Raw genomic sequence first — 24,679 nt, 5'->3', positions numbered from 1 at the left:
TCCGGCCGGATATCCGGCCACACCGGATATCCGGCCCAACCCTAGTATTTATGTCACATGTTTAATAATATTGGATGTATTTTTGTCACATGTTTAATAATATTGGATGTATTTATGTCACATGTTTAATAATATTAGATGTATTTTTGTCACATGTTTAGTAATATTGGATGTATTTTTGTCACATGTTTAATAATATTGGATGTATTTTTGTCACATGTTTAATAATATTGGATGTATTTTTGTCACATGTTTAATAATATTGGATGTATTTTTGTCACATGTTTAATAATATTGGATGTATTTTTGTCACATGTTTAATAATATTGGATATATTTTTGTCACATGTTTAATAATATTGGATGTATTTTAGTCACATGTTTAATAATATTGGATGTATTTTTGTCACATGTTTATTGTTTAATAATATTGGATGTATTTTTGTCACATGTTTATTGTTTAATAATATTGGATGTATTTTTGCCATATTTGGATGTATGTATGAAATGAGAAAAACGAAGAAATTTTTTTGTCAAAAATACATCCATTGTACACTTAGTAGGTTGAATCCATTTTTATAGAAGCAGAAATATAATCTATGATTACGGTTTGGACCCTCTAAAACAAGTTATGTATGATTCCATTTTCCCCTCTCATGGTAATGATATCATCAAGGCCGATATGATTTTTGTAATCTACCATTTCATTTTTGCCTCTCTTGGTAATGATATAATTAAGGGCAGTTTTTGTAATGTACTATTCTACTTTCAAGAGACTGATAGAATGATGGTCTACTATTTTGATATCGACATAATTGAAATCATGCTATTTTTAAATTATGTTAAAAGTAAAAATGCGTAAAATGTTATGTTTAATTGAAAAATTTTATGTAAAATTTAAAAAAAATAACTAGTAAATACCATGTTAAATCTAAATAAGGAAATCAATATTTATGAATACTCTGGTAATGTACCAATGTAAGTTTTGCCTCCATTGAAAGTCGAATGGTACATTACAAAATGATGTTGTGAATTTGCTGGATGAGTAAGTAAATAGCCCCATTTTTGATTGTCATTTATACATTTTCGCATAAAATGCGACAATATTATGTATTGCATTTTTGTATTATTGCATGCATGTTCATGGGGTTTCAAATTATTCTGTCAATATTGTGAGCACGTGGACAAATTTGTAATTTCTACCTTCTTCGTCCATGAAGGGGTGAGAGAAATTTCAAGTTTTGAAATACCCATATTAGCATTATGAAAATACTTGTCTGCTGCTATTAGTGTAAAGGCCTTAAGGAGAGGATCGGGAGCTTTTTTCGTTTCAAGAACAGTTCTATAGTATAGATCTATGAACAGACAACTACCTCCCTTCATTTAGACCTCTTTCTTCTGCTTATAATTATTTTCTGCTACTTTGCTGTGTTAATATAAGCGACACCATTGGTTGATTTTCAATGACCCAATAGAAAGGTTGCACAGGATGGTTGCGATTGGGAGATACAGTTATTTAGCCCTTTCTCCCTCTAGTGTTTTACTCGTTCCTTGCCTTAGAAATGACTTATGATTGGGGTTTCTTGAGAATATTCCAATTTGCAGAGGTTTAGGAACAAGTTATTTAGAAATGAACAACAGTTCATTATTCTACTCCTCAAGCTTTTTCAGGGAGAACCATGAAGCCATGGTTCTGTTCAATAGATATTCACAAATAGCTGTGAATAGCTGTCGATTTTGGACATTTTTATCTGAGACCATAGCGGGAACGTGCTCATGATTTTTATAAGTATAATACACCTATGTAAGATTAAAAATTTATCTTAAGTCTAAAAACCGCTGGCTACCACACATTTAAAAGTATAGCTATTTATGAATGGGAGTTAAAAATTTATTGAATCAGAACTAGGGTGCTCCCTGAAACGGCCTTTAGTAGATTCAGGAACTTTTGTCCTTTTCAAAATATCTCATTCCTCGCCTTAGAAATTACTGAAAAACCTCTTAATCATTTAGAGGTGTATTATACTTATAAGAATCATGTTGACGTTCCCGCTATTGACCCACCCTATTATATAATTTAAGTGCAAGTTTCCGCTTAGGTCTCAGAAAAAATGTCCAAGAAAGACCCACCTTAACCCTTTACAGTCGGGCCCCTTGCCGCACCTTAATCGGTCGGGGGGGGGGGGGCGTTCAACGCCCCCCCTAATTATCTCAGTTCCTATTAGAGCTAGAGGGCTAAATTTTTTTGTGCAAGTCCCCTGTTTGATAATGAATTTCCGACCTTTTATAAGTCTAAGTCAATTTTTGCTTCCTTCACCCTTTTATTTAACAACCTTTGTTTTTAGGTATTTTTTATTTAAAAATTTCAAACGGCTGTAATTTTTTTATTTTTGAAGCTAGAAGAAAAATTTTTTCCCAGAAAAAGTTTATCTTTATGTAAATTTTACATTAGAAATATCAAAATATAAATTTCAGCGACCGCAGCTGTACTTGGCAGCTGCCAGCCGCCGCAGTCGGTGGTCGGCGGGAAAACGGCGGCGGATCTTCATGAAATTTTAATACGTTATGTAGACATGTAAGAAAAGCTTAAGTTTAAAATTTGAAGTCTCTAAGTCAAAAATTGCGGCCACAGGAGCCTTTTAAAGATTTTTGGAGACCTGGAGGATCAGGACCTGCAGGATCATACCTGGAACCTGAAAGTGACTTGAACACCTGCATTTCATATAAGGATGTACTACTAGAGGATTTTTTAGTATTTTGGTATGATAAAATGTTTTGTTTTAGTCAAAAAAATATTTTTGCTCTTTACTCTCTTCACACACAGAAAATGAGATAGAAAAAACCGGATGGGGGGGCGTTCAACGCCCCCCCCCCCCCCCCCGACCGTTAAGGGTTAATTGTCAATGACAACATCTGAGCTGAATCTTTAAATCGTTTATAGGTGCGCTAAACTGGGGCGATTTATTTCAGCGCACCATCAGATTATTAACACCAATCTTTAAATTGAAATGGCATGGGCTATTCAGTGCGGTCAGTTGGGCTGTACCAGCGCGTCAATGGTACTCAACTAGTGGCATTATCGTGCCAAATCGGGGTGAATCATAAATAAATTTAAATATTTTTTAAAAATTAGTTTAATATTCTATTGCAAAACTATCGTGAAAACATTTTTATAGTTATTTTTAAGATAAATTATATATTGTTTTATATAAAACACCGTACTGACCCAGCCTAAGTTAAAAAATTGTACCGGCACGTATGGATATGTTATTGAGTGTCGCCAGCGATCTAGCAACACAGCACCAAAAATCTTTTTAAAGATAAATGTTTTATAGCAGTGGCTGTGGTGCACCATCAGCGCACCTCCGGGTTACCTCTGAATCACCCTGATTCAGCGCACCAAAAAAAACGATTTAAAGATCCAGCTCTGTTAAAGTTTTAAAGTGGTTAAATTTCTTTTAATCTTCAAATTACTTTTACTTTTTGTATTCACTCTCTGAACATTTTCAACTATTTAAATGTTTTAAAATGTTTAAGGGACGTAAATGGAAGACTGACAAATAGCACAAATTCCATGATGATTAAAGTTGGCCATTACTACTTTGATAATAAACCATTGATTGGTCTATTGTCTGATATTGATGTTTGGGACAGATATCTAAGGTAAATTCAAATTGTTAATTTATAATCTTGATCATTAAAATGAAGTGCCTTCATTATTTCAGCATTGAAGAATTGACAAAGTTTTCTTCCTGTATATCCCACACAAGAGACCCTGGAAATATTATAAATTCAACCACAACTTGGAATATAACAGGTGGTGTAAATATACATTAGAAATATTTCCTCAACGCTCATACTATTATTTTATTGATAAGCAGTTTTTATAATAATGAATGATTGTTGTTGTTATCCTTGTGATTTTCTAAAGAAGCTGTCTTAACTTTTTTGCTTTTTATTTAGAATAGCTAGTTGGTGTTTTAGTAAGTAATAGATGTAAAATGGTCCATAGAATCGGGTTTTTTTTTGTAGACATCTTATTTTTGAAGTAATTTAAGTTTTTTTTAAAAATAATTAAGTCAGTTTTAAGGTACTAAAACGCAACAAAATAAAAGAAGAAAATTGCCAGTATGAACAAAAATAGTAAGATCTTTAATTTGACACCTTACTTTTTAAATTCTGTTGAGGAATTATTAAAAAAATCAATTTTTTTAACCTCGGTTTAATCAAAACTTTAAACCTAAATAATTTCTCTCACAGGCATAAAAAATATGTGTTTATATATGACTTTAGAATGAGAGAAATATTACGAATCCATTCTAAGCAAAATTGAAAAAGTGTTATAAAACTATAATAAAAAATATAAGTTTGTTGTAAGAATCATAATTTTCGGCTTTAAAGGGTTGAACAAAACCTGAACAAAACCTAAACAAATGTACATACACTGTAACTGATATTTTTTAAACACAAGAAACAATAATGCATTTTTAACTGCATTGTTTTGAAGTTTATAAACAGACTGAAGCATATTTATTCATAATTTTTCATTCTTTACATGTTATGTAAGTATCATTATTTTGATTGTAGTATCTATTGTATATATTATATGAACATTATCCTTTTTTTGTCAATTCTATTGGTTAAGTTTTGAGGTGAAGCTTCTTGATTTGTCAATTTTTGAGATTTTTGATTGGCTAGTTTAATAGTTACAATTAAGTGTTGCCTGTAAAAATATAATATTTTAGGCCATTTTAATTTTTTAAGTTTTTACTTTTTTTCAATTTTGCTTAGAATGGATTTGTAATATTTTTCTGATTCTAAAGGTATATATGAACCCATATTTTTTATGTCTGTGTGAGAAAATAATTAAGTTTAAAGTTTTTATTAAACCGAGGTTAAAAAGATAGATTATTTCAATAATTACTCAACAGAATTTAAAAAGTTAGGTGTCAAATTAAAGATCTAACTATTTTTGTTCATACTGGCAATTTTCTTCTTTTATTTTGTTGCGGTTTAGTACCTTAAAACCGCGTTAAAAGCAATAAAGTTAAGACAGCTTCTTTGAAAATATCATGAACTGCTGAAACAATTTGTCTTTACAAAAAAGAAATAGGTTTTATTATGCAATCTTTGTATTCTATATTGAAGTGGTTCATTAAAAAATCCCATCTATCCACTTGATAAATTATTGTTTGATCTATTTAATTATTATTTCTTTTTTTAAATATCCTAAATAACTACTAGGAATAATGATAAGTTTTAAAAATATCATACATTGAGTTTTAACACTTTTTAAACAATATTTCTAGGAACATTGATCAAGGAGACCACACATGATTGGGAAAAAATGGCCTGTCCCAGAAATTATTCTATAGTAAACATTCCTGTACTGTATAAAACTTTTGATAAAGCAGAAGAAGCATGCAATAAGATTACTATTGGTAGTATGACTGGTATCTTTCAGGTAAATAATATATTTTCTCGTATTCATTTGATAGGAACAGGTTCTCATAAATACGAAAAAACTATGTCTAGCCTCGTAATATATCCAGTTTTCTACGAATATAGAAATGTACAATCATAAGATTAAAACTAGTTTTTTTTAGCCGGTGCCTTTGGCACCACGGGGCTAAAAAAACTAGTTTTAATCTTATAATTGTACATTCTATATCCGCGGAAAGCCGTTTATAATACAATACAAGAAATAACTATTCCTGTATCGCTTCTAAACCTTTTAATGTCTAGTGGATTAGAACTGATTCTCAGCCATACTGAAAATTGTCTAGCATCATATTATCTCCTGTTTTCTATGAATATAAAAATGTACAATAATAAGATTAAAACCAGTTTAATCTTATTATTGGACATTTAATAATCCACGGAAATCTGTTTTTAATACGATGCAAGAAGTTAATATTATAATGTTTTCGATTCTAATGTATTAATTACAGTACATTTGTGTACTGTAATTCAAAAACGTTAAATGTAGTGAATAGTTTAGAACAAACATAAAAATGCATTTGTAACCATTTTTACCAAAAAAAAGAGAGGAAATGTAATAAAGAAAAAGTGTTTGTTTAGAAAAAAAGATTTTGATATTTACTGAAATGTCTGATTAAGTTGATTTATCTATTATTATGCATGGAAGCTTCACAATATTTTTTTATTTAAATTTTTTTCTTTAATAATTTCTTAGTATTTTACTTCTTTGAATAGACATTGTTTTTTTTTCATGGTCCAGAACTGTTTAATCTGGTGAAACTATATCGTACTTGATCAAGAACTTCCAAGCATTTTCATTTTTGGGGTCGGTAAAAATATATCCAGTTTTCTACGAATATAGAAATGTACAATCATAAGATTAAAACTAGTTTTTTTTAGCAGTACATTTGTGTACTGTAATTCAAAAACGTTAAATGTAGTGAATAGTTTAGAACAAACATAAAAATGCATTTGTAACCATTTTTACCAAAAAAAAGAGAGGAAATGTAATAAAGAAAAAGTGTTTGTTTAGAAAAAAAGATTTTGATATTTACTGAAATGTCTGATTAAGTTGATTTATCTATTATTATGCATGGAAGCTTCACAATATTTTTTTATTTAAATTTTTTTCTTTAATAATTTCTTAGTATTTTACTTCCCAGCTGTTTAAAAATCCGCATGAAAACTAAAGGAACGACGCATGCATACGACGCAATACCATTATTTTCCTCGATGTAAAAAAACGGCTCATGTACACGCATTTGAGCTTATATGATGCTTTTTTATTATTTTTCTCGATATGCTCATACGACGTACGTGTTTTTAAATGCATCGCAATTTGGACCAGTTTTGCGATGGAAAAATGAAAAATGCGTTGGGTTTTATTTAATATTTATTTAGGGAAAAAAATAAAATTACGCCGTACGCATCGTATGAGTAAGTCATTTTTTTTTATAAAATTGGTTGGTGTTATATTATAAAACACCAGGTTTATTTATTTGAGACAAAAAAAATAAAATTAGCCGTTTGCATCGTGTTGGTTTGGGCTAGACGCTACAAAATATTAAATAATATTTAACGACCAAACGATACAAATTATTAGGAGGGGAAACTTTATTCCCTCCCATTGCATTGGCATAAAATAAGAATTAGAAAGAGGGGGGTAGGTTTCTGGTAAAATCCGTAAAGGTGTATTTTATAAGCTTTAAAAATAGTAGTAGGACGATCGATAATATTCACTAAATATGTGTATTTCTTATTGAAAAGAACTATGACAAAAATTTTGTTTAAAGTTAACATAAATTTTTATTGTTCAACTACTGTTTTTAACTTATAGCACATAACCTTTACGGATTTTACCAGAAACTTACCCCCCTCTTGAAATTGTCATATTAATAAAATTCTTACCTTTAAAAATGATAAAACTTTTATTTAAGATATGACGATTAGAATTCTCCTTTCAAAATATAGCAACAAAAGAAAGATAAATGTTATTAAATCCATTTACCTTTCCCCCATCGCGATTTTGAACGAAGCTCTTTAATTGATTTAATCTTCACACAAATTACATTTGACATCTAAGGTTGTATTGTCTGTTTCTTAATTTTCATTTTTATATCACAAACTATTTTTGTTGTTATTTTGCTGGTTGAGTAACTCACGAGTGTATACTACTGTCTACGACTACCTGTGTACTTGTAGCTAGTAGTGGCCACAGAGGTACCAGATTTTTAATTAGAAATATATATAATTATACTTTAAAAACACTAGTTTACAAATTATTCGGTGTTTTTAAATAAAATGTTTTAGAATTTGAATTAAAATAAAACTATTCAATTATTTTAATGACATTTTATTTTATTTTTATGAGGTTACCCTGTTAAGCTAGCAGACAAATTAACTCACATAGTGTACACTGGGTCCCGCAACACCCATGCCACACTAGCAAAACAATAACAAAACAGGGGTAAACGCGGGAAAGTGTTGCGCAGCCCTAGCTTTGTTCATAACCACCCCCATCCCATCCCATCCAATTGGTGTCCCCCCCCCACACATGTTTCCCCTCCTCTTTTTTATTTTTTTAAGGCTATTTCCCCCCCTACAAATCCTCCCTTTTTATCGACGCAAATTACCGGTTGAGTATAAGAAATTACACAATTTTTTGTAAGTAAAATCCCTATTTAAATAATATTGCTTGCATCATTTCATAAAGTCACGTCATATTTATTTCAATTTAACGACGTCATATACGACGTAGAAGTTGTTATTTTTTTAAAATTAAACTACACTAACAAATTAGCTACATTTTTTAAAATTTGTCAACGGTTCTGTGCGTCGTGTGTGTTGTTATTTTTATGGAAGAAAATGGAAAGATGTAACAAGTACCAATTTTATCAAATTCTCAACGTGTTAATAAGGCAATAGCGTTACATTTTCTTATAAACCGACGCATTTCTCATAATGTAACATATGAATGTGTCGTTCAGCCATCCTCGATGCGGCTTTTTGAAAAGCTGGGTTCTTTGAATAGACATTGTTTTTTTTTCATGGTCCAGAACTGTTTAATCTGGTGAAACTATATCGTACTTGATCAAGAACTTCCAAGCATTTTCATTTTTGGGGTCGGTAAAAAATTTTAATAGTGGAAGTAAAAATTTACTCCCCCCCAAAAAAAAAATTGGGGGGGTAAAACCCCTCCTAAATAGTTGGGGTTGCCTACGGCATCTCCAGGATAGGGGTAATTTTATATTGAGGAAGGGGTGGTAAAATAAAAAAATTTCTAAAAATTTTGAGGGAGAAATGGGGGGGGGGGGGGTACTAATCATCCCTTTACCTTGTCTTGGACGTCCTTGGTTCATTTATTTATAGATACATATTAAAATTAAATAAACATTTAAAATTTTATGCTTATAGACGTTTGAAGATTATGAGTTTTATCACACAAGTAGTATTCTAAAGCCAGCAGTAAAAGAACGTTGTTGGCAGGTAACTTGTAACTAAGATTGTTATTAGATCAATTTATTTATTAGTAGGAAAGCTTCTCTATAATTTACTTTGTCTATTCATTAGTCCGCCATTTTTCGGCTGCCATTGAAGATAGACAGCGTACTGAACAACTTCTCTATAGTTAATTTTGTCTGTTTGTCCTTCCATGAATTTTTAGCACTTCACTACTTATAGATATTGACTTCCTTTTTTTTATTATTCATGTTGTCTGATTCATCTCTTTACATTTACACTATTTGTTCTTTTCTTTGGTATGCTAGAAGCTACTCTATACTTTTTTTGTCTGTCTGTTAGAAACCGTTTGAGAGAAACGTTAATTTCTCTGCTGCTCTGACGGTCATTCGATAATTAAAGTAGGTAGGAGAAATCTCCATTTGCTAAAGTTTATATGAAACTGGGATGGCCTAAGGCTTTTCAATTTTAGATAAGGGTTTTTAAAATTTTCTGCCTACTCCATCCCTCCTTTAAATAAATAGCTAGTTTTGTGATAAATAAACATGTACAATAATATATCTTACTTGCTCCATCAGTCTGTCGGCAATGCTCTAGAGAATATAAAATTTCTATAGATAAAACGTGTGTTTGTCTTTGGCTATTCAACCACTGAACATAATTTCTCATTATATCCGTCTGTCTATCTGTTATGCACTATTTTTCTCTCAATTCTTTTGCTGTCCTTTCATCAACAACAAAGAGCTTTGCTACTTCTTGCTTTATTATTAAAATTACTATATAATGTAAAATATCCATCAGTCGGTTCCAGGACAAACGCAGGAGTGTTAAGATATTAATTTTATGAAGTATTTCTATACATATTAGGTTAGGTTAATATATGAATGAAAAAGTAAGCCACCCGCAGGGGTTAGGCATTTTAAAAAACCTATAAGATGGTCTGAAATAGTTTAGGTTAGGTTAAGTGTCCACTCCAACGTTTGTCCACTCCGACGATTGTCCACTCCGACGTTTGGGACTCCTGCGTTTGACGTAGGACCCATCAGTTTATCTGTCTGTCAGTAAAAGCGTAAATTTATCTTCTAATGTTAAAGATCAACAGCTAAAAGTTTTGAAACAAATTCTCCATGTTGCAAAGTATCCATTATATAATTTACTTTTTTCGACGGTGTGTTGCAATGTTTTGATAGACATTATAAGTATAAAAAAAATATTGACTTCAGCAATATCTTAGATAGACGGCTAAACTATTTGTAATAAAATTACCATATATCTGGTTTTGAAGATATTGAGTTAGAACTCTAAAATTGAATTAATTGCCCACCCGTTGTCCCTTCCCTTACTCCCTGGTGAAATTATTATAATCGGATTTAACTAAGCAGTCAATGAGAGAAATTACAGAATAATTGGACCACTATTAGTTTTAAACACTTAACACTTGGAAAACATGAGCTCATTTATAGACATTTATTTCCTATTTTGATCTGACATAGATCTTGAAGCAATTAAGCATTTGTAAATGTAAAACATTCGAAGATTCTATAAAACAAAAGTTGTCACAAATATAGGTATTAAATAACTATCTTTACAGGGTAGTCGCTTGCTACATTGGATGCCCTACAAATCTTTCAGAACTGAGGGTCAATATGAAAAACTTGAAGATTTTGTCCACATCTACACTAATACAACACTGGCCATTGACCTCTGGAGAAAAGGCCAACCTAATGCCAGTAAAGCTAGTGGAGAAAAATGCATTAGATCATATTTTGGTAATAAGTTTAACAAAACTCTTAAAAATATTATTATTGTTATTTATAAATGAGAAAAATAAAGGGCTAGAATTAAAAATCAAATGAAAAACTTATTCTTACATAAAGATTTTGTTTAGGTTTAGAGGCTGGTACTAGTTGGTAAGATGATACACAATTTTTTTTTAATAAAAGAAACAAAAATGTTAGACATAGACTTTTATACAAAGTATAAAGGCTTATATGCATACTTTCATCGCTTAACCTAATAGAGCTTAAGGATTAATGCAATTATTTTGTTGTATGGGCGGGCAGGTTACATATCTATGTTTTAAAGTACTAATCATTGAACATTACAAGCTTAAAACATTTTTAAAACAAGTTAATTTGAATACATATTTTCAATAAATCTATCAAGACTAAACTTGAATAGCAAATCAATTCTGAATTGAAATTTTGATGTAGTTGAGGGTAAAAATAAGTAATTTTAAAAGGAAATAGTCAAGGTATTCAGCTTTTCTTTTAGTGAGGTTAAAGTCTTTAATAAAATGGCTCATGAAACACACCAAAAATTAAACCCCCAACCCCTTAAACAAACAAATTTCCTAAATGTAGGTATGATTTTGGTTGCAGCACTAAACATTGGGATTGGGCTGGATGTGTAGCTGCAAATGTACCTAGGTATCATTCACATCAAGATTTTAACTTAGTTTTCTTATCAGTTCTTAATTAAAGAAACCCTGCAAGAAATACACCACTTTAACTGCTGAAAGCCTTCCACTAGTAGACCCAATACCCAAAATTTGAAGCCTCCAGCTTCAATAACAAAAAAAAGTTACAGAAATTTAAAATGATTTTTTAGTACCATGAAAATTTTGAAAGATTTTCATTGCTTATGATGGAAATTTCAATATTAAATTACGTTGTCTGGAAACAAAAGCTTATTTTCAGAAACTTAGACTGCCAGTAACACCCTTTTTCATAGTCAAAATCTTTTTTTTTTAAATTCAATTTAAATTGCATTTGTAAGCATAAAGTCAAAGCAAGAAAAAAACTAATGTAAGTAAAAAAGATGCTGAGCTGTGATTGGTTGTTCAGCAGACTTAGCCCGGACTCAGACTTCTGGTTGGCTGGAAATCCTAAAAGCTAGCATTCTCAAACAAAACGTTATAGACATTTCAAAATGATATTTTTGTACAATGAAAATTTAGAAAGTTTATCATTGCTAATAATAGAATTTTCATTATCAAAATGCGTAGCCTATAAAGAAAATTATAAGCTTATTATTAGCTTCCAGACGAAATACTTTAATGTTGAAATTTCCATCATGAGCAATGAAAATTTTCATTGTACTAAAAAAATCATTTTGAAATGTCTGTAACTTTTTTGTTATTGAAGCTGGAGGTTTCAAATTTTGGGTATTGGGTCTACTCGAGGCAGGCTTTCGGCAGTTAAAGCGGTGTATTTCTTGCAGGGTTCCTTTAAGATATATTGACTTTGATCTAAGTTGCCAGTAAGATCTTTTCATGCACACTTTACTTATTTTTAATTTGTTTTAAAATCAAGGACTAGAGAAGTACTCATATTCTCAGTCCAGGATAATCAAGCAAGTTTTTACAAATTTTTTAGCAAGAGAAAATGAATTTGCTTTTTTTAAAAAAATTATAAATGCTTGGTTCTTTTAAAAGCAGTGTTTAAGTGTTTATTAGAACTCATTTAAAGATGGAATCATAAATAGGCAAATGAACAGCAATGTCGTGTTTACTTTTAAAGGCCTTTGTGAAAGATCTGAGTTTGATAAAGAATTTGAGGTAAAATTTTAAGTATTTTTGCTCCACGTGACATTCTTTTATATTATCTTACTTTGATTTTAATTACAAAACAATGCATAACTAAAGATTTCAAATGTAAATCCTTTTTTTTTAAGATTTACAATGATGAGATGGGATATATTACCTTTATTGGTGCCAAAGGAACTATCATAAGATATGACCCTGAGGTAGATATTGTTGATTTTTATATAAGGAGCGCACATCTATAAATCAATATACACAATAAATAGGTTTGGTTTGGTCATTTTTAGTACCAACATAAACCTAAAAAAATTACACCCAAATTAAACTTCATTAGAATAAATCTCAAATTTGACCGATTGATCATTCATTTCTATGTCTTTTACAAAATAGGTTCAAGTTAAAATTACATTTTTTACAACACAATTTATTCATTATAAGGCTGAAATCTGGCATATGGAGATTGCATATAATAAGAATATTAGGGCTGAAACCAATTCTTCTTTTGCTAGTATGGTCCTGGGTACTAATATGTGGAAAATCAGGTAATATACTTAATTACAGGGATACCATTATAATTTAAATCATGTAAAAATCTCATTAAAATTATCTTTCAGCAATGACAGACAATGTAGCAAATTTACAGAAACCAAATTGTTAACATTATCATCCTGTACAGATAATCAGTTTACATGTCAGAATGGATTATGCGTACCATTAGGAATCCAACAGATTCTTTTTTTATATACAAGTATTTTATGATGGAAATAACATTCTTATTGATTTTATGTTTGGCTGGATACATAATTATTCTCTTTTCTTCCTAATTTAAAAAAAAAGTTGCATAACAATGACAATAGTTAAAAATGGCCCAAGAAAAATTATCAGAATTAAATGTTAACCTTAGTATTATTCACTGGTACAAAGTTTTAATTTAGAACATGGCAAAAAATGATGTTAATTATATTGATCATAAAGTTAAACAATAAACAAAAGTCAAGTTTTTATTTTGGATTTTTTATTTCTTTCACAATTGCTTTTTAGTCTTAGTGGCAAAAAAAAATGCTGCTTAAAAAAAGCTATTCTGTAAGCAAAATAATTTGTTGAAATAAATGTAGAGTTAAGATGCAACAGTAGACCTGATTGTTCAGATAGAAGTGATGAAATGGGATGTAACAGATTGAGTCTAGACTCTGCTTATCAGAAATACATTGCTCCACCTGTTCTCAATAAGGCTTTCATCTTTGCTTTTTATACAGAAAAATAATTTAAGTTTTCTTGATTTTAAATAATATTTAGGTTTTTAATATAACTCCTTTTTTTTATTTTCTGTAGAATGAGTCTAAACTTATCATCAAAGTATCTGCTGATCTGGTGAATATCATAGAAATCAATGAAATAGCCTCAATATTTCATGTTCAGTTTTTCTTACATTTTACTTGGTATGATGCAAGGTAAGATGTGAATACATTCACCAATTATTCCCTGAAAACAAAAACCTGTATTTAAAATGATTTAGGCTAAACTTCTATGATTTGAGAAATGATCCTGGCTTAAACAGTTTATCACCTGATGAGAAACAGGAAAGATCTTTTTTTGTGACTTATAACTTTATGTAAAACTAGCAGCTTCGCCCCTAGCCTCTTGGGGCTTAGCCCTATGAAGTAATGGGAAGTCAACCCTCCTTAATAGAAATATTCAAAAAATTTCAATTCGTAAAAATTAAAACCAGGTTGTTCGCATAAAAAAAAAATTGTAAAAAAATATTTAAATTTTTTTTTTTTTGAAGGAAGATTTTTAAAAATAAAAATATTAAAAATTTGGAAGTGGAGATTTTTTATTTTTTGTGAGGTTGGGGTGTCCCATCCGAACACAGTATTAGTGTCTGAATGATTATGATGTAACAAAAAAAATTAGCCAATGAGAGGTCGTTATTGACCAATGGTAAAATTTATGGTGGCCTCTCATTGGCTAATTTTTTTTGTTACGTCATAATCAGTCAGACACTATTACTGTGTTTGTCCCATCCCCCAAGAAAATAGCTTATAACCACCAGAGGACCAGTAGGTATATTCCTTGAAGGTTAGAGCCCAATTTTTTCAGCAGTTACTGAGATTTTACAAAAACACAAATTTTTTAAAGGTGTTTTTTTTTTTTTTTTGGGGGGGGGGGTAGGGAATCCCCCTAAAAAGAAAGTAGCTTAAAACCACCACAGGACCAGTAGGTATATTCCCTGAAGAGTAGAGCCTATTCAGTTCAGGGGTTACCAAGATCTTAAGCTTCAGACGGACAGACAGACATTGTTCTACTTTGGTGTAAGCACCAAAGCTGTAAAGATTTTTTTTATTATTATTCATAGAATAAAGATCTAAACCAATAGTCTATATGGATTCCAAGCCTTGTATTAGATAACACAGAGGAAAAGCCTACCACAGTTGCAGATGATACTTCTAGTGGTACTATAAAGGTACTATTCATAAATACAATTATATCATGTATTGTTTTTAATTAATAAAAGTCTATAGTAAATTTATAAAGTTTGAAATGTTGACACTTTATAATTTATCCAATTAAATTGTAGAGAGATGGTGAATATACTATTTCACCTGAAAGTGAGCCTGCTACAAGACAAATCTACGAAGGCAGTGAAAATCCAATAACATTGTCAAGGTTTTACAACATAAGGTATTTATTTTTTTTGTAAAAAAAACTTCGTAGAAATTTAATGTTATTGCCAAGTCTAAACCTTAGTTAAAACAAACCTAGTTGACTGATAAATTGTAGTTTACTGATTACTTCTAGATTCTACAATAAATGATTTATGCACTTTTAAAGGTTTCTCTGTACTTATCGCTTACAGTGGTATCCATTTGACCTTCAGAATTGTCAGCTTATCTTTAGAATGCAAGGAAAATCAGGAGATTTTGCAGAATTAGGTAAAATTGGCTACATTATCAAATTATTTAAATTCAAATTTTAAAAAAGTGTTGTTCTATTTTATGAAATTATACCATGATGCTCAATAGTTTTTATATATGTTATAGAGGCAATGGTATTGAGTTTTCTGGGAGAAAAGGAACAAAATGAATATGTTGTTGAACATTATTACATGTCTACAACAGAAGAAGAGGGAATTACCTATCTCAAGATCAATATAATTCTGGGCAGAAGGCTGATGGCATTAGTGCTAACAGTATACATACCAACTATATTGCTAACAATTATTAGCCATGCCACTAATTATTTCAAACCATTTTTCTTTGAAGCTTCAGTCACTGTAAACCTGACCTCTCTGCTTGTATTGGTTACACTTTTTGTCAGTGTAAGTCTGTGTAATTTTTGAATGATTCTTAACTTAAAATCTTTACAGTATTTTAGAAAATGCAAGAAAACTTAAGTGTCTTAATGTTAATTTTGGAAATTGTTTTGTAAACCTAAATCTGATCTTAAGTACCGAATCAGTTTATATATTTTATAGTTTAGCAATACCTTACCTCCTACATCCTACATAAAGATGATAGATGTCTACCTTCTCTTCTGTCTATTTGTGCCCTTCTTGGAAGTTCTTCTTCATATTTATATGGATTACCTTCGAATGTAAGTAAACTCCATTTATTTAATTAAGTAATAATCATATTTACTTCAATAACAGTATGCGATTCATCTGTTTAATCTAAAACATTTTGAGAAGAATTTACATAAAGAAGTTGTATCAACTTTTTTGCTTTTTATTTAAGATAGCTAGCCGGTTCTTTCAGTAAGTAGTAGATGTAAAATTTTTGATAGGATTCAGATATGCAATCGGTTTTTTTGTAGACCTCTTATTTTTAAAGTAATTTAAGTTTTTTAAAAAAATAATTAAGTCGGTTTTAAGGTACTAAAACGCAACAAAATAAAAGAAGAAAATAGCCAGTATGAACAAAAATAGTAAGATCTTTAATTTGACACCTTACTTTTAAAATTCTGTTGAGTAATTATTGAAAAAATCTATTTTTTTAACCTCGGTTTAATAAAAACTTTAGACCTAAATATTTTCTCAAACAGACATAAAAAACATGGGTTCATATATACCTTTAGAATCAGAAAAATATTACGAATCTATTCTAAGCAAAATTGAAAAAGTTTTATAAAACTATAATAAAAAAAATAAGTTTATTTTAAGAATCATAATTTTCGGCTTTAAAGGGTTAGCTTGAACCAAACCTGAACCAAACCTAAACAAAAGACAATGCAATGTAGCAGATATTTTTTAAACACAAGAAACAATAATGTATTTTTAACTGCATTGTTTTGAAGTTTATAAACAGACTGATGCATATTTGTTCATAATTTTTCATTCTTTACATGTTCTTTAATATCACTATATTTATTGTAGTATCTATTGTATATATTGTATGAACGTTCTCCTTTTTTTCTGGCAATTCTATAGGTTAATTTTATAGTTTTAGCTTCCCGATTCGTCAATTTTTGCGATTTGTGATTGGCTAGTTTAGTAGTTACAATTCTTAAAATAAACTTTTATTTTTTCTATTTTTATTACAATTTTTTTAAACTTTTTTAATATTGCTTAGAATGGATTCATATTATTTTTCTCATTCTAATGGTATATATGAACCCATATTTTTTATGTCTGTATGAGAAAATATTTAGGTTTAATGTTTTGATTAAACCGAGGTTAAAAAAATTGATTTTTTCAACAATTACTCAACAGAATTTTAAAAGTAAGGTGTCAAATTAAAGATCTTACTATTTTTGTTCATACTGGCTATTTTCTTCTTTTATTTTGTTGCGTTTTAGTACCTTAAAACCGACTTAATTATTTTTTTAAAAAACTTAAATTACTTTAAAAATAAGAGGTCTACAAAAAAAAACGATTGCATATCTGAATTCTATGAAAAATTTTACATCTACTACTTACTGAAAGAACCGGCTAGCTATCTTAAATAAAAAGCAAAAAAGTTGATACAACTTCTTTAATAATATCTATGGAGAAAATGAGGGGAGGTGTAATTGAACCCACATTGTTAATGAAAAAATCTTATGGGGATTATTTTTTTCATTGGGTGATATCTCTTGGAAGAGTAGTTTTACCCTCCCCCAAAATAGTTATAAACCTTCCCAGGACCAATGAAAAGGTGCATTGTAAAGGTGAAACATACTGGTTCAGCGGTTGGCAGACATACATACAAACATAGACAACCTGATACTTTGTAATAATGATTTATGTTGTAGTGACACTCAAGATGATCCTCATGGAGATGTTAAGAAGAGTTCTTCTTCACATAGTCTAGTAACTCATTTTTCCTCATCAACTGCAATTTTTAATATTTTTTCCAAACCTCACACAAACAAACATAGATATATTATATTTTCTTATTCATACTTGTAGTTCTTAATTTTGAAAGCCTTTCCTTATTAGTCCAAAACTCAGAGAGAAAGGGGACAATGGGTCCCTAAAGTTTTATAATAACGTTTTCTTATTCTTTGACTTCATAAAGTTGGGAGTTCAAACGTTTAAACCACTACAAAGGGGGTAATTTTGTATATCGTCATTTGGAATGTACATCAATATATCGGCCGTTGTCTTATCCCTGTCAAAACTAAAGTTTATTTAATTCTTGAGAAGGTGCAAAGAGATGAACGTGAAATCAACCATCATGGCAAAAAGATGAAAGTGTCCAAAAATGGTAATTTAAATTTTAACGTTTAAAGAGATCATGAAGCAATTTTGAAAAAAATTTCTTTGGACATTTATTTTTCTATATATAACTAGCAGATATGCCCCAACAGGTCTGTAGGAAGTTGGAAAATGGGGGGGGGGGAGGTAACCCTTTTTTTAAATTCTAATTTTAATTTAACCCATTAGTGCCGAGCGCCACTTTTATGGGCCGATCGAGCTGAAAGTTTCAGGGAAGCTTTATAATGGTCAAAACGGAATTTGTATTTTTTTGTTTTGCTCTAGTGGCGTGCACAGGAAAGTTGCAAAAAAAACCCGGTTCAGCTTGGCCATAAATACCAACCAGGCATTATTACCCGTTTTTGGTGCTTTCCCCCGGCGTTAAAACCCGGTTTTCCTGTAAAAACCCGGTTATTTTGACCAAAAATCGAAAAATGTAATTTTTGAACGCCAAAAGTGAGATGAACACTTTTTAGAACTTTGATACGATCCGTAATTGAAAACTACACAACCTCATGTAATCTATAGAGCTACAAGTATAATACGAAGCGATTTATTTCAAATTTAGTGTTTAGCCGGCGATTTCGGGTTAAAAAACCCTGTTTTGTTGTTGTTGTCAAAAAAGATCTATTAGTGAAACCGGGTAATAAAAATTTCAGACTCCAAATGGAAATGCCGAACCGGGCTTATATAGGGCGTAAAAAAATGATAAAAAAATCATATAAAAAATAATAATTTAACTAAAACGAATTCACAAATAGATGTACTTGTCAATAAACTTTAGATTTAACGAAAAAAATCAGCAACTTTACTATAAAAACAAAAAAGTTAGATGGGGTATTTTGAATTTTCATTATTTTCAAACTTTGTTGATCTATACCGGCAAACGGAAGTAAGCAAAACTACCTGCTCCAGGGGGAAATGAAAGCCAGGGGGAGTAGAGGGGGGATTCATACTGAGAATGATGCAATTATGAAGCCGAAAACCGGTTTTTTTACATTTTCAGGAACCGGGTTTTAAAACCCGGTTCGGCACTAATGGGTTAATTCAAGGAAAAGTAAGAAAAAATAAAAATTTTCCTATGGCACTTATAAATTCATTTGGGGGGTAATCACCACTTTACCCCCCCCCCCCTCCTCCACCCCTTGGATGTCCCCTTTCGATTTTATTTTTAAAAATGAAAAAAAATTGGGAAGGTATTTTTTAAGGAATAATTTCTCTTGTGATGGTGTTGGTACCCTCCCACTAAATAGTTACATTGTAAAGAAGAACCATATGGGTTTGGCGTTCAGCAAGATACAGACAGACAGATAAACTTGCAAACATCCTGTTACTTTTATACGTGGTTTATTTTATCAAAATTTCTATTAAGGATTTTTTAAAAACAAGGTGAACGATGTGGAAAATTTCTTTCAGGTAATAATATATTTTAGAAAAAAATAGCTAAATCCATTTTCAATAATGTAAAAAATAGAATAATTGTTGTATAAAAATTTAGATATAGATTTAAACAAAGTTCGATTATAGACAAGGATGACAATGTACAGACGGACAAACATATTCCCATAGGAGGGAAGGGAATGGGGAAAAGGGGGTGTTATTTGGGGAGTATCACTTCAGTTGAGTACATGAAAATCTTGTGAAACATCCAAGTGCTGATAAATATTTGAAATAACAGGGAATATATATCCAGAACCACAATAACCGGATTGCAACAGTTGAACAAGTTCTCAAGGAAAACAAGATCAACCCAATGGATATCATCTCAAGAAATGAAACTGTAGGATTTTTATACATATTAATTTTTAGTTTGGTCAAAAATTTTATGAAGTTCCATAAATTTAATATCTATTTTAAAAGATTGTAACCTTATTAAATTCCATCTAAGATATGAATAGCAAAAAAAATTATATTTCAAGTATTTGTAACAATATTAAAATTAGGAGTTGGGAAATGTAAGGGTTGTAAAGCTATATATACAAATAATAATTGAATAATTCTCCTATAATTAGACTGAAGTCCTTGCCAGAGATAGGATGTACAGAGGAGCTAATAATGAGGAGAGAGACATGCTTGTCATGTGCAAGATGTTTGCCAGAATTGGGATTCCTCTCATTGTGGTACTCTTCCAGTGTATCTACTGGACAGTTGGTATATATATCTTTCTACCTTTTTTATAGTTATGATTGATAGAGGCCTCTAGGGCCATTTGAAGTTGTGGGAGTTATATTTTTTGAGGTGGGTTGGGGGGTAGTAGTACTCACCCCAAAAATAGTTAAAAACCTTCCCAGGACCTACATTTTAAAAGAGAACCTTATTGGTTAAGCAGACAGCAAGATCCTTCAGTACAGATAGATATTACAAAGACAAGCACAGAGATCCTGTTACTTTTTAAAAAGGATACATTTAAAAATAATTGATTAAGAATTTTAAGAAAATTGTATCATACAAAAACTTTCTCCAATATAAATTGAAATTTGATAAGTATTAAGATTATTACTAAGTCTATTTCCTAAATTATATTAAAGTGAATAAAATTGATTATTTTTGCAGGTATGGTTCATATTAACAATGCCGTTCAGGATTATTGAACAAGAACATTCCCTGATTGCAATTTATAAAATTGTAATATAAGTTCATGTTAAGATCTTCATGAAATACATATAACAGTTAAAAAAGATTTATTAAATTTTTCTATTCAATTATAATTTTTAAAATGTTTGTTTGAACCTTACATCGTAAGGGCGGGATTCTTCTTCAATTTCAAAGTGATTATCTTGAGAATCCAGAGTATCATCTTCTTGTGATGGGAAGTAATATTCTAACACCCAAAGATATTAGTTTAAGTAACATCTAACAAACTCCCAAATCTTTGATAACACGACCCTTGTCCGGAATTCCTAACTGTGCACCTGTTTATGGGCCAATTCATTCCTCCTGCTCCCACTATTAGTGGAACGAACTAGACATAGCAACAGAACAAAATTTTAGAAATCTTACCATAAACACCAAGGATAAGTAAAAAATACATAAATAGCCAAAAAAAAAACTGCATTCTGACCGCTTTGGATGTTATATACTTGATTATGCTTCTTAATAAAGGGAAGCTTGTTATAAAGTTTCAGGCTTCTATCTTTTATAGAAGCTGAGAAAATCACGTTTCCACCACTTTGTCTCTAACAGACGGACGGACATTTGGAATTATAGATTCGATACTAAAAAAAGGGGTTTTCCCTTTTGTGGCAACGGCCCTTAAGGGTCGTTTTTTGTATTTTCACATTAGATTTTGACAGGTTATTTTAGGATAGGTTAGGTTGATTTGGGTTAAGTGATTGAACCGTGGGGTTAGGCAATTGTCCCTGCAGGGTTAGAGCCAATCGTACAGGCTAAAAATAAGGGAAAAGTTACTGTGAAATACGACGAAACACCCTCTATCTTGTTCCTAGCCTGAGAAAATCTGAAAAAAACTCTACAAATTGGACAAATATCAATAAACCTTAAAAAATGGTGTTTTTGGTCTTTTCTAAGGCTAGGAACGAGATATTTTGAAACGGACAAAAGTTCCTGATTCTACTCCTCAAGGCCTTTCCTGGGAGCACCATGAAGCCATAGTTCTGATTCAATAGATTTTTTACTCTCATTTACAAATAGCTATACAATTGTATGTCTGGTCATGGTAAAAGGTTGATAAATAAATGGTAAGGAATATATGGTTCTCCTTTACAATGTAGCTTCTCATAGGTCTAGGAAAGGTTTTTAATTACCCCCAAACAATATTTATTCTATCCTTATTTCAATTTTCAAAAAAAAATTAATTTGTGGGGTGAAGATCCCTTCCCCCACCTTAAATGACCCTAGGGGTCTCTATAATTTCTTATTGAATTATATACTTTTTATATTACTAGCGGCTACGCCCCTAGAAGCCTCTAGGGGCACTGCACTGGTAGGAAAAGGAAAAGTCGTCCTCATCCTATTCTAAATTTGAGTTTCAAAAGAGTTATAAAAAATATTTTTTGGGGGAAAGGGGGGTGAAGACACCCTCTCGAAAAATAGTTTAAAACCTTCCCAGGACCTATAAGAAGATTCACTGTAAAGGAGAACAATATCGGTTCAGCGGTTAGCAAGATCCTTCGGGACAGACAAAAAACGCTTACTACTTTATATAATAGGATAGGTCAAACAATGTTAAAGTTCCTTTTCTGTCCACGCATCCATGGTATATGATTTATTAACCCTTAACAGTCGGGCCCCTTGCCGCACCTTAATCGGTGGGGAGGGGAGGACGTTCAACGCCCCCCCCCCCCCCCCCGCCTATTATCTCAGTTCCTATTAGAGCTAGAGGGCTAAAAAATATTGTGCAAGTCCCCTGTATTATAATGAATTTCCGACCTTAACCCCTTACAGTCGGGCCCCTTGCCGCACCTTAATCAGTCTATTATCTCAGTTCCTATTATAGCTAGAGGGCTAAAAAATTTTGTGCAATTCCCCTGTGTTATGATGAATTTCCGACCTCAAGTAAGTCAAGGTCAATTTTCGCTTTCTTCACCCTTTTATTTAACAACCTTTGTTTTTAGGTCCTTTTTTACTTATAAATTTCAAACGGCTGTAGTTTTTTTATTTTTGAAGCTAGAATAAAATTTATTTTTGCAGAAAATGTTTATCTTTATGTAAATTTTATATTTAAAATATCAAAATATAAGTTTCAGCGGCCGCAGCTGTACTTGGCAGCTGTCAGCCGCCGCAGTCGGCGGTCGGCGGGAAAACGGCGGCGGATCTTTATGTAATTTTAATATATTATGTAGACATGTAAGATAAGCTTAAGTTTGAAATTTGAAGTCCCTAAGTCAAAAATTGCGGCCACAGGAGCCTTTTAAAGATTTCTGGAGACCTGCAGGATCAGGACCTGCAGGATCATACCTGGAACCTAAAATTGACTTGAACACCTGTATTTAATATGAGGATGTACTACTAGAGGATATTTTAGTATTTTGGTAAGATAAAATGCTTTGTTTAAGTCAAAAACAATATTTTTGCTCTTTACCTGGATGACCCTGCCAGGTTTGCTGGCATCCTGTGCCCGCTAGGATGAAGATATTCAAAAAATTTCAACTCTCAGTTATTTGTCATACCCACACTTAAAAAGTTAAGGGTTAAGCAAGTAAGGGTTAAGCAACCGTTAAGGGTTAAGTAAGTCTCAGTCAATTTTCGCTTCCTTCACCCTTTTATTTAACAACCTTTGTTTTAGCTCTTTTTTACCTAAAAATTTTAAACGGCTGTAATTTTTTTTTTAATCTTGAAGCTAAACCCCGAACAAACATATTATGCAAATCTGAATTTTCAAAATAGCAGCTTTATTATTCATTTAGGATGATTTTACAATAAATATGAAATGTAGATGCCTCTTTTGCTTACAAAATTCCACTATTATTTTTTGATTAATCAGCACCAATAAAGCACAAGATCTCAAAAACAGCATTTGGGGGTAATACTGGTGAACAAATATATTATGCAAATCCAAAACAAAGCAACAAAAAAAAAGGTTTTTTGGCACTTTTCTCCTCTTTTAAAGATTAATTATAATAAAATAATATTTTTTTAAGGGTTTTATGCATTAATTATTATGAAATATAGTATAGGGTAGAAATTAATGATTTTCTAAATAAGAAATGATTGAAAAAAATAAATTCGATCCCTATCACTTTAGAGGACAGCTGCTGACCCCCAGTCTTGTGGATGAACCTAAATACATGTTAAAGATAAAAATTACCCTGAAAATTATACAAAAATGTTTTTTTATGTGTTAAAAAAATTCATTTTAAAATCTTGATTTTGAGGATGATGACCTTTCAGATGCTCCTGTTGGTAGTGATGGTGAGCCAAATGTTATCTAAGTACATGCCCATTACAACAACTTGTCTATTAACCTATGTACCATTTTTTGTAGTCATAGCAGCCTTTAATGGAGCCTTCCGACAAGAAATATAACCATCTTCTAAAAACTACAGTATTCACCTTATGAATTGAAGTAAATAAAATTGTTATTCTTTTCTTTTTTAATAATGCTGGGCTGGAGGATGCTATAACTACAAAAATTGGATCATAGTTTAATATATAAGTTGTCATCATGGACATGCACTTTGATAACATTTGGCTCACCATCACCACCAATAGGGGCATCTTAAAGGTCATCATCCTCAAAATCAAGATTTTAAAATAGATTTTTTCAACACACCAAAAAACATTTTTGTATAATTTTCAGGGTAATTTTTATCTTTAACATGTATTTAGGTTCATCCATAAGACTGGGTGTCAGCAGCTGTCCTCTAAAATGATAGGGATCGAATTTATTTTTTTCATACATTTATTATTTAGAAAAATTATTAATTTCTACCTCATACTATATTTCATAATAATTAATGCATAAATCCCTTAAAAAAATATTATTTTATCATAATCAATCTTTAAAAGAGGAGAAAAGTGCCAAAAAACCTTTTTTTTGTTGCTTTGTTTTGGATTTGCATA

General features: G+C 30.9%; 3 protein-coding genes and 1 long non-coding RNA gene across 4 annotated transcripts; all 4 read left to right on the top strand.

The window, feature by feature from the left end:
- Positions 1-3,546: 3,546 nt before the first annotated feature.
- Positions 3,547-5,443, top strand: LOC145332559 (uncharacterized). Its single transcript, XR_013884201.1, has 3 exons — positions 3,547-3,662; positions 3,725-3,816; positions 5,309-5,443. It is a non-coding gene; the product is annotated as an uncharacterized LOC145332559 (long non-coding RNA).
- A 2-nt stretch (positions 5,444-5,445) lies between these two features.
- On the top strand, positions 5,446-12,510 carry LOC145332520 (uncharacterized). The gene is made up of 6 exons (XM_080177521.1): positions 5,446-5,463; positions 8,895-8,966; positions 10,531-10,708; positions 10,828-10,849; positions 11,303-11,368; positions 12,426-12,510. Exons 1-6 carry the CDS (start codon positions 5,446-5,448, stop codon positions 12,508-12,510), a joined length of 441 nt encoding a protein of 146 aa, XP_080033647.1.
- Positions 12,511-14,921: 2,411 nt separating this feature from the next.
- LOC145332519 (gamma-aminobutyric acid receptor subunit theta-like) lies at positions 14,922-16,081 on the top strand. The gene is made up of 5 exons (XM_080177520.1): positions 14,922-14,936; positions 15,062-15,165; positions 15,316-15,416; positions 15,525-15,802; positions 15,959-16,081. Exons 1-5 carry the CDS (start codon positions 14,922-14,924, stop codon positions 16,079-16,081), a joined length of 621 nt encoding a protein of 206 aa, XP_080033646.1.
- Positions 16,082-18,013: 1,932 nt separating this feature from the next.
- Positions 18,014-20,809, top strand: LOC145332886 (uncharacterized). Its single transcript, XM_080177988.1, has 5 exons — positions 18,014-18,167; positions 19,530-19,573; positions 19,851-19,937; positions 20,170-20,308; positions 20,711-20,809. Exons 1-5 carry the CDS (start codon positions 18,149-18,151, stop codon positions 20,746-20,748), a joined length of 327 nt encoding a protein of 108 aa, XP_080034114.1. The 5' UTR covers positions 18,014-18,148; the 3' UTR covers positions 20,749-20,809.
- Positions 20,810-24,679: the final 3,870 nt, after the last annotated feature.

The sequence above is a fragment of the Acartia tonsa genome, chromosome 11, assembly GCF_053477335.1.
Source record: "Acartia tonsa isolate MP-2025a chromosome 11, ASM5347733v1, whole genome shotgun sequence".
In the NCBI taxonomy this organism is placed as follows: Eukaryota; Metazoa; Arthropoda; class Copepoda; order Calanoida; family Acartiidae; genus Acartia; species Acartia tonsa.
This window is presented reverse-complemented; position numbering and strand designations above follow the sequence as displayed.

Bases quoted from the DNA above. Each gene is read 5' to 3' on its own strand.
- LOC145332520 (XM_080177521.1), top strand. The intron at 10,850-11,302 runs GTAAGATGATAC...TCCTAAATGTAG, and splicing joins TTAGAGGCTGGTACTAGTTG to GTATGATTTTGGTTGCAGCA. The intron at 11,369-12,425 runs GTATCATTCACA...AATCATAAATAG, and splicing joins GTAGCTGCAAATGTACCTAG to GCAAATGAACAGCAATGTCG.
- LOC145332519 (XM_080177520.1), top strand. The intron at 15,166-15,315 runs GTATTTATTTTT...GCACTTTTAAAG, and splicing joins TCAAGGTTTTACAACATAAG to GTTTCTCTGTACTTATCGCT. The intron at 15,803-15,958 runs GTAAGTCTGTGT...TATATTTTATAG, and splicing joins TGGTTACACTTTTTGTCAGT to TTTAGCAATACCTTACCTCC.
- LOC145332886 (XM_080177988.1), top strand. The intron at 19,938-20,169 runs GTAGGATTTTTA...TCCTATAATTAG, and splicing joins TCATCTCAAGAAATGAAACT to ACTGAAGTCCTTGCCAGAGA. The intron at 20,309-20,710 runs GTATATATATCT...TTATTTTTGCAG, and splicing joins GTGTATCTACTGGACAGTTG to GTATGGTTCATATTAACAAT.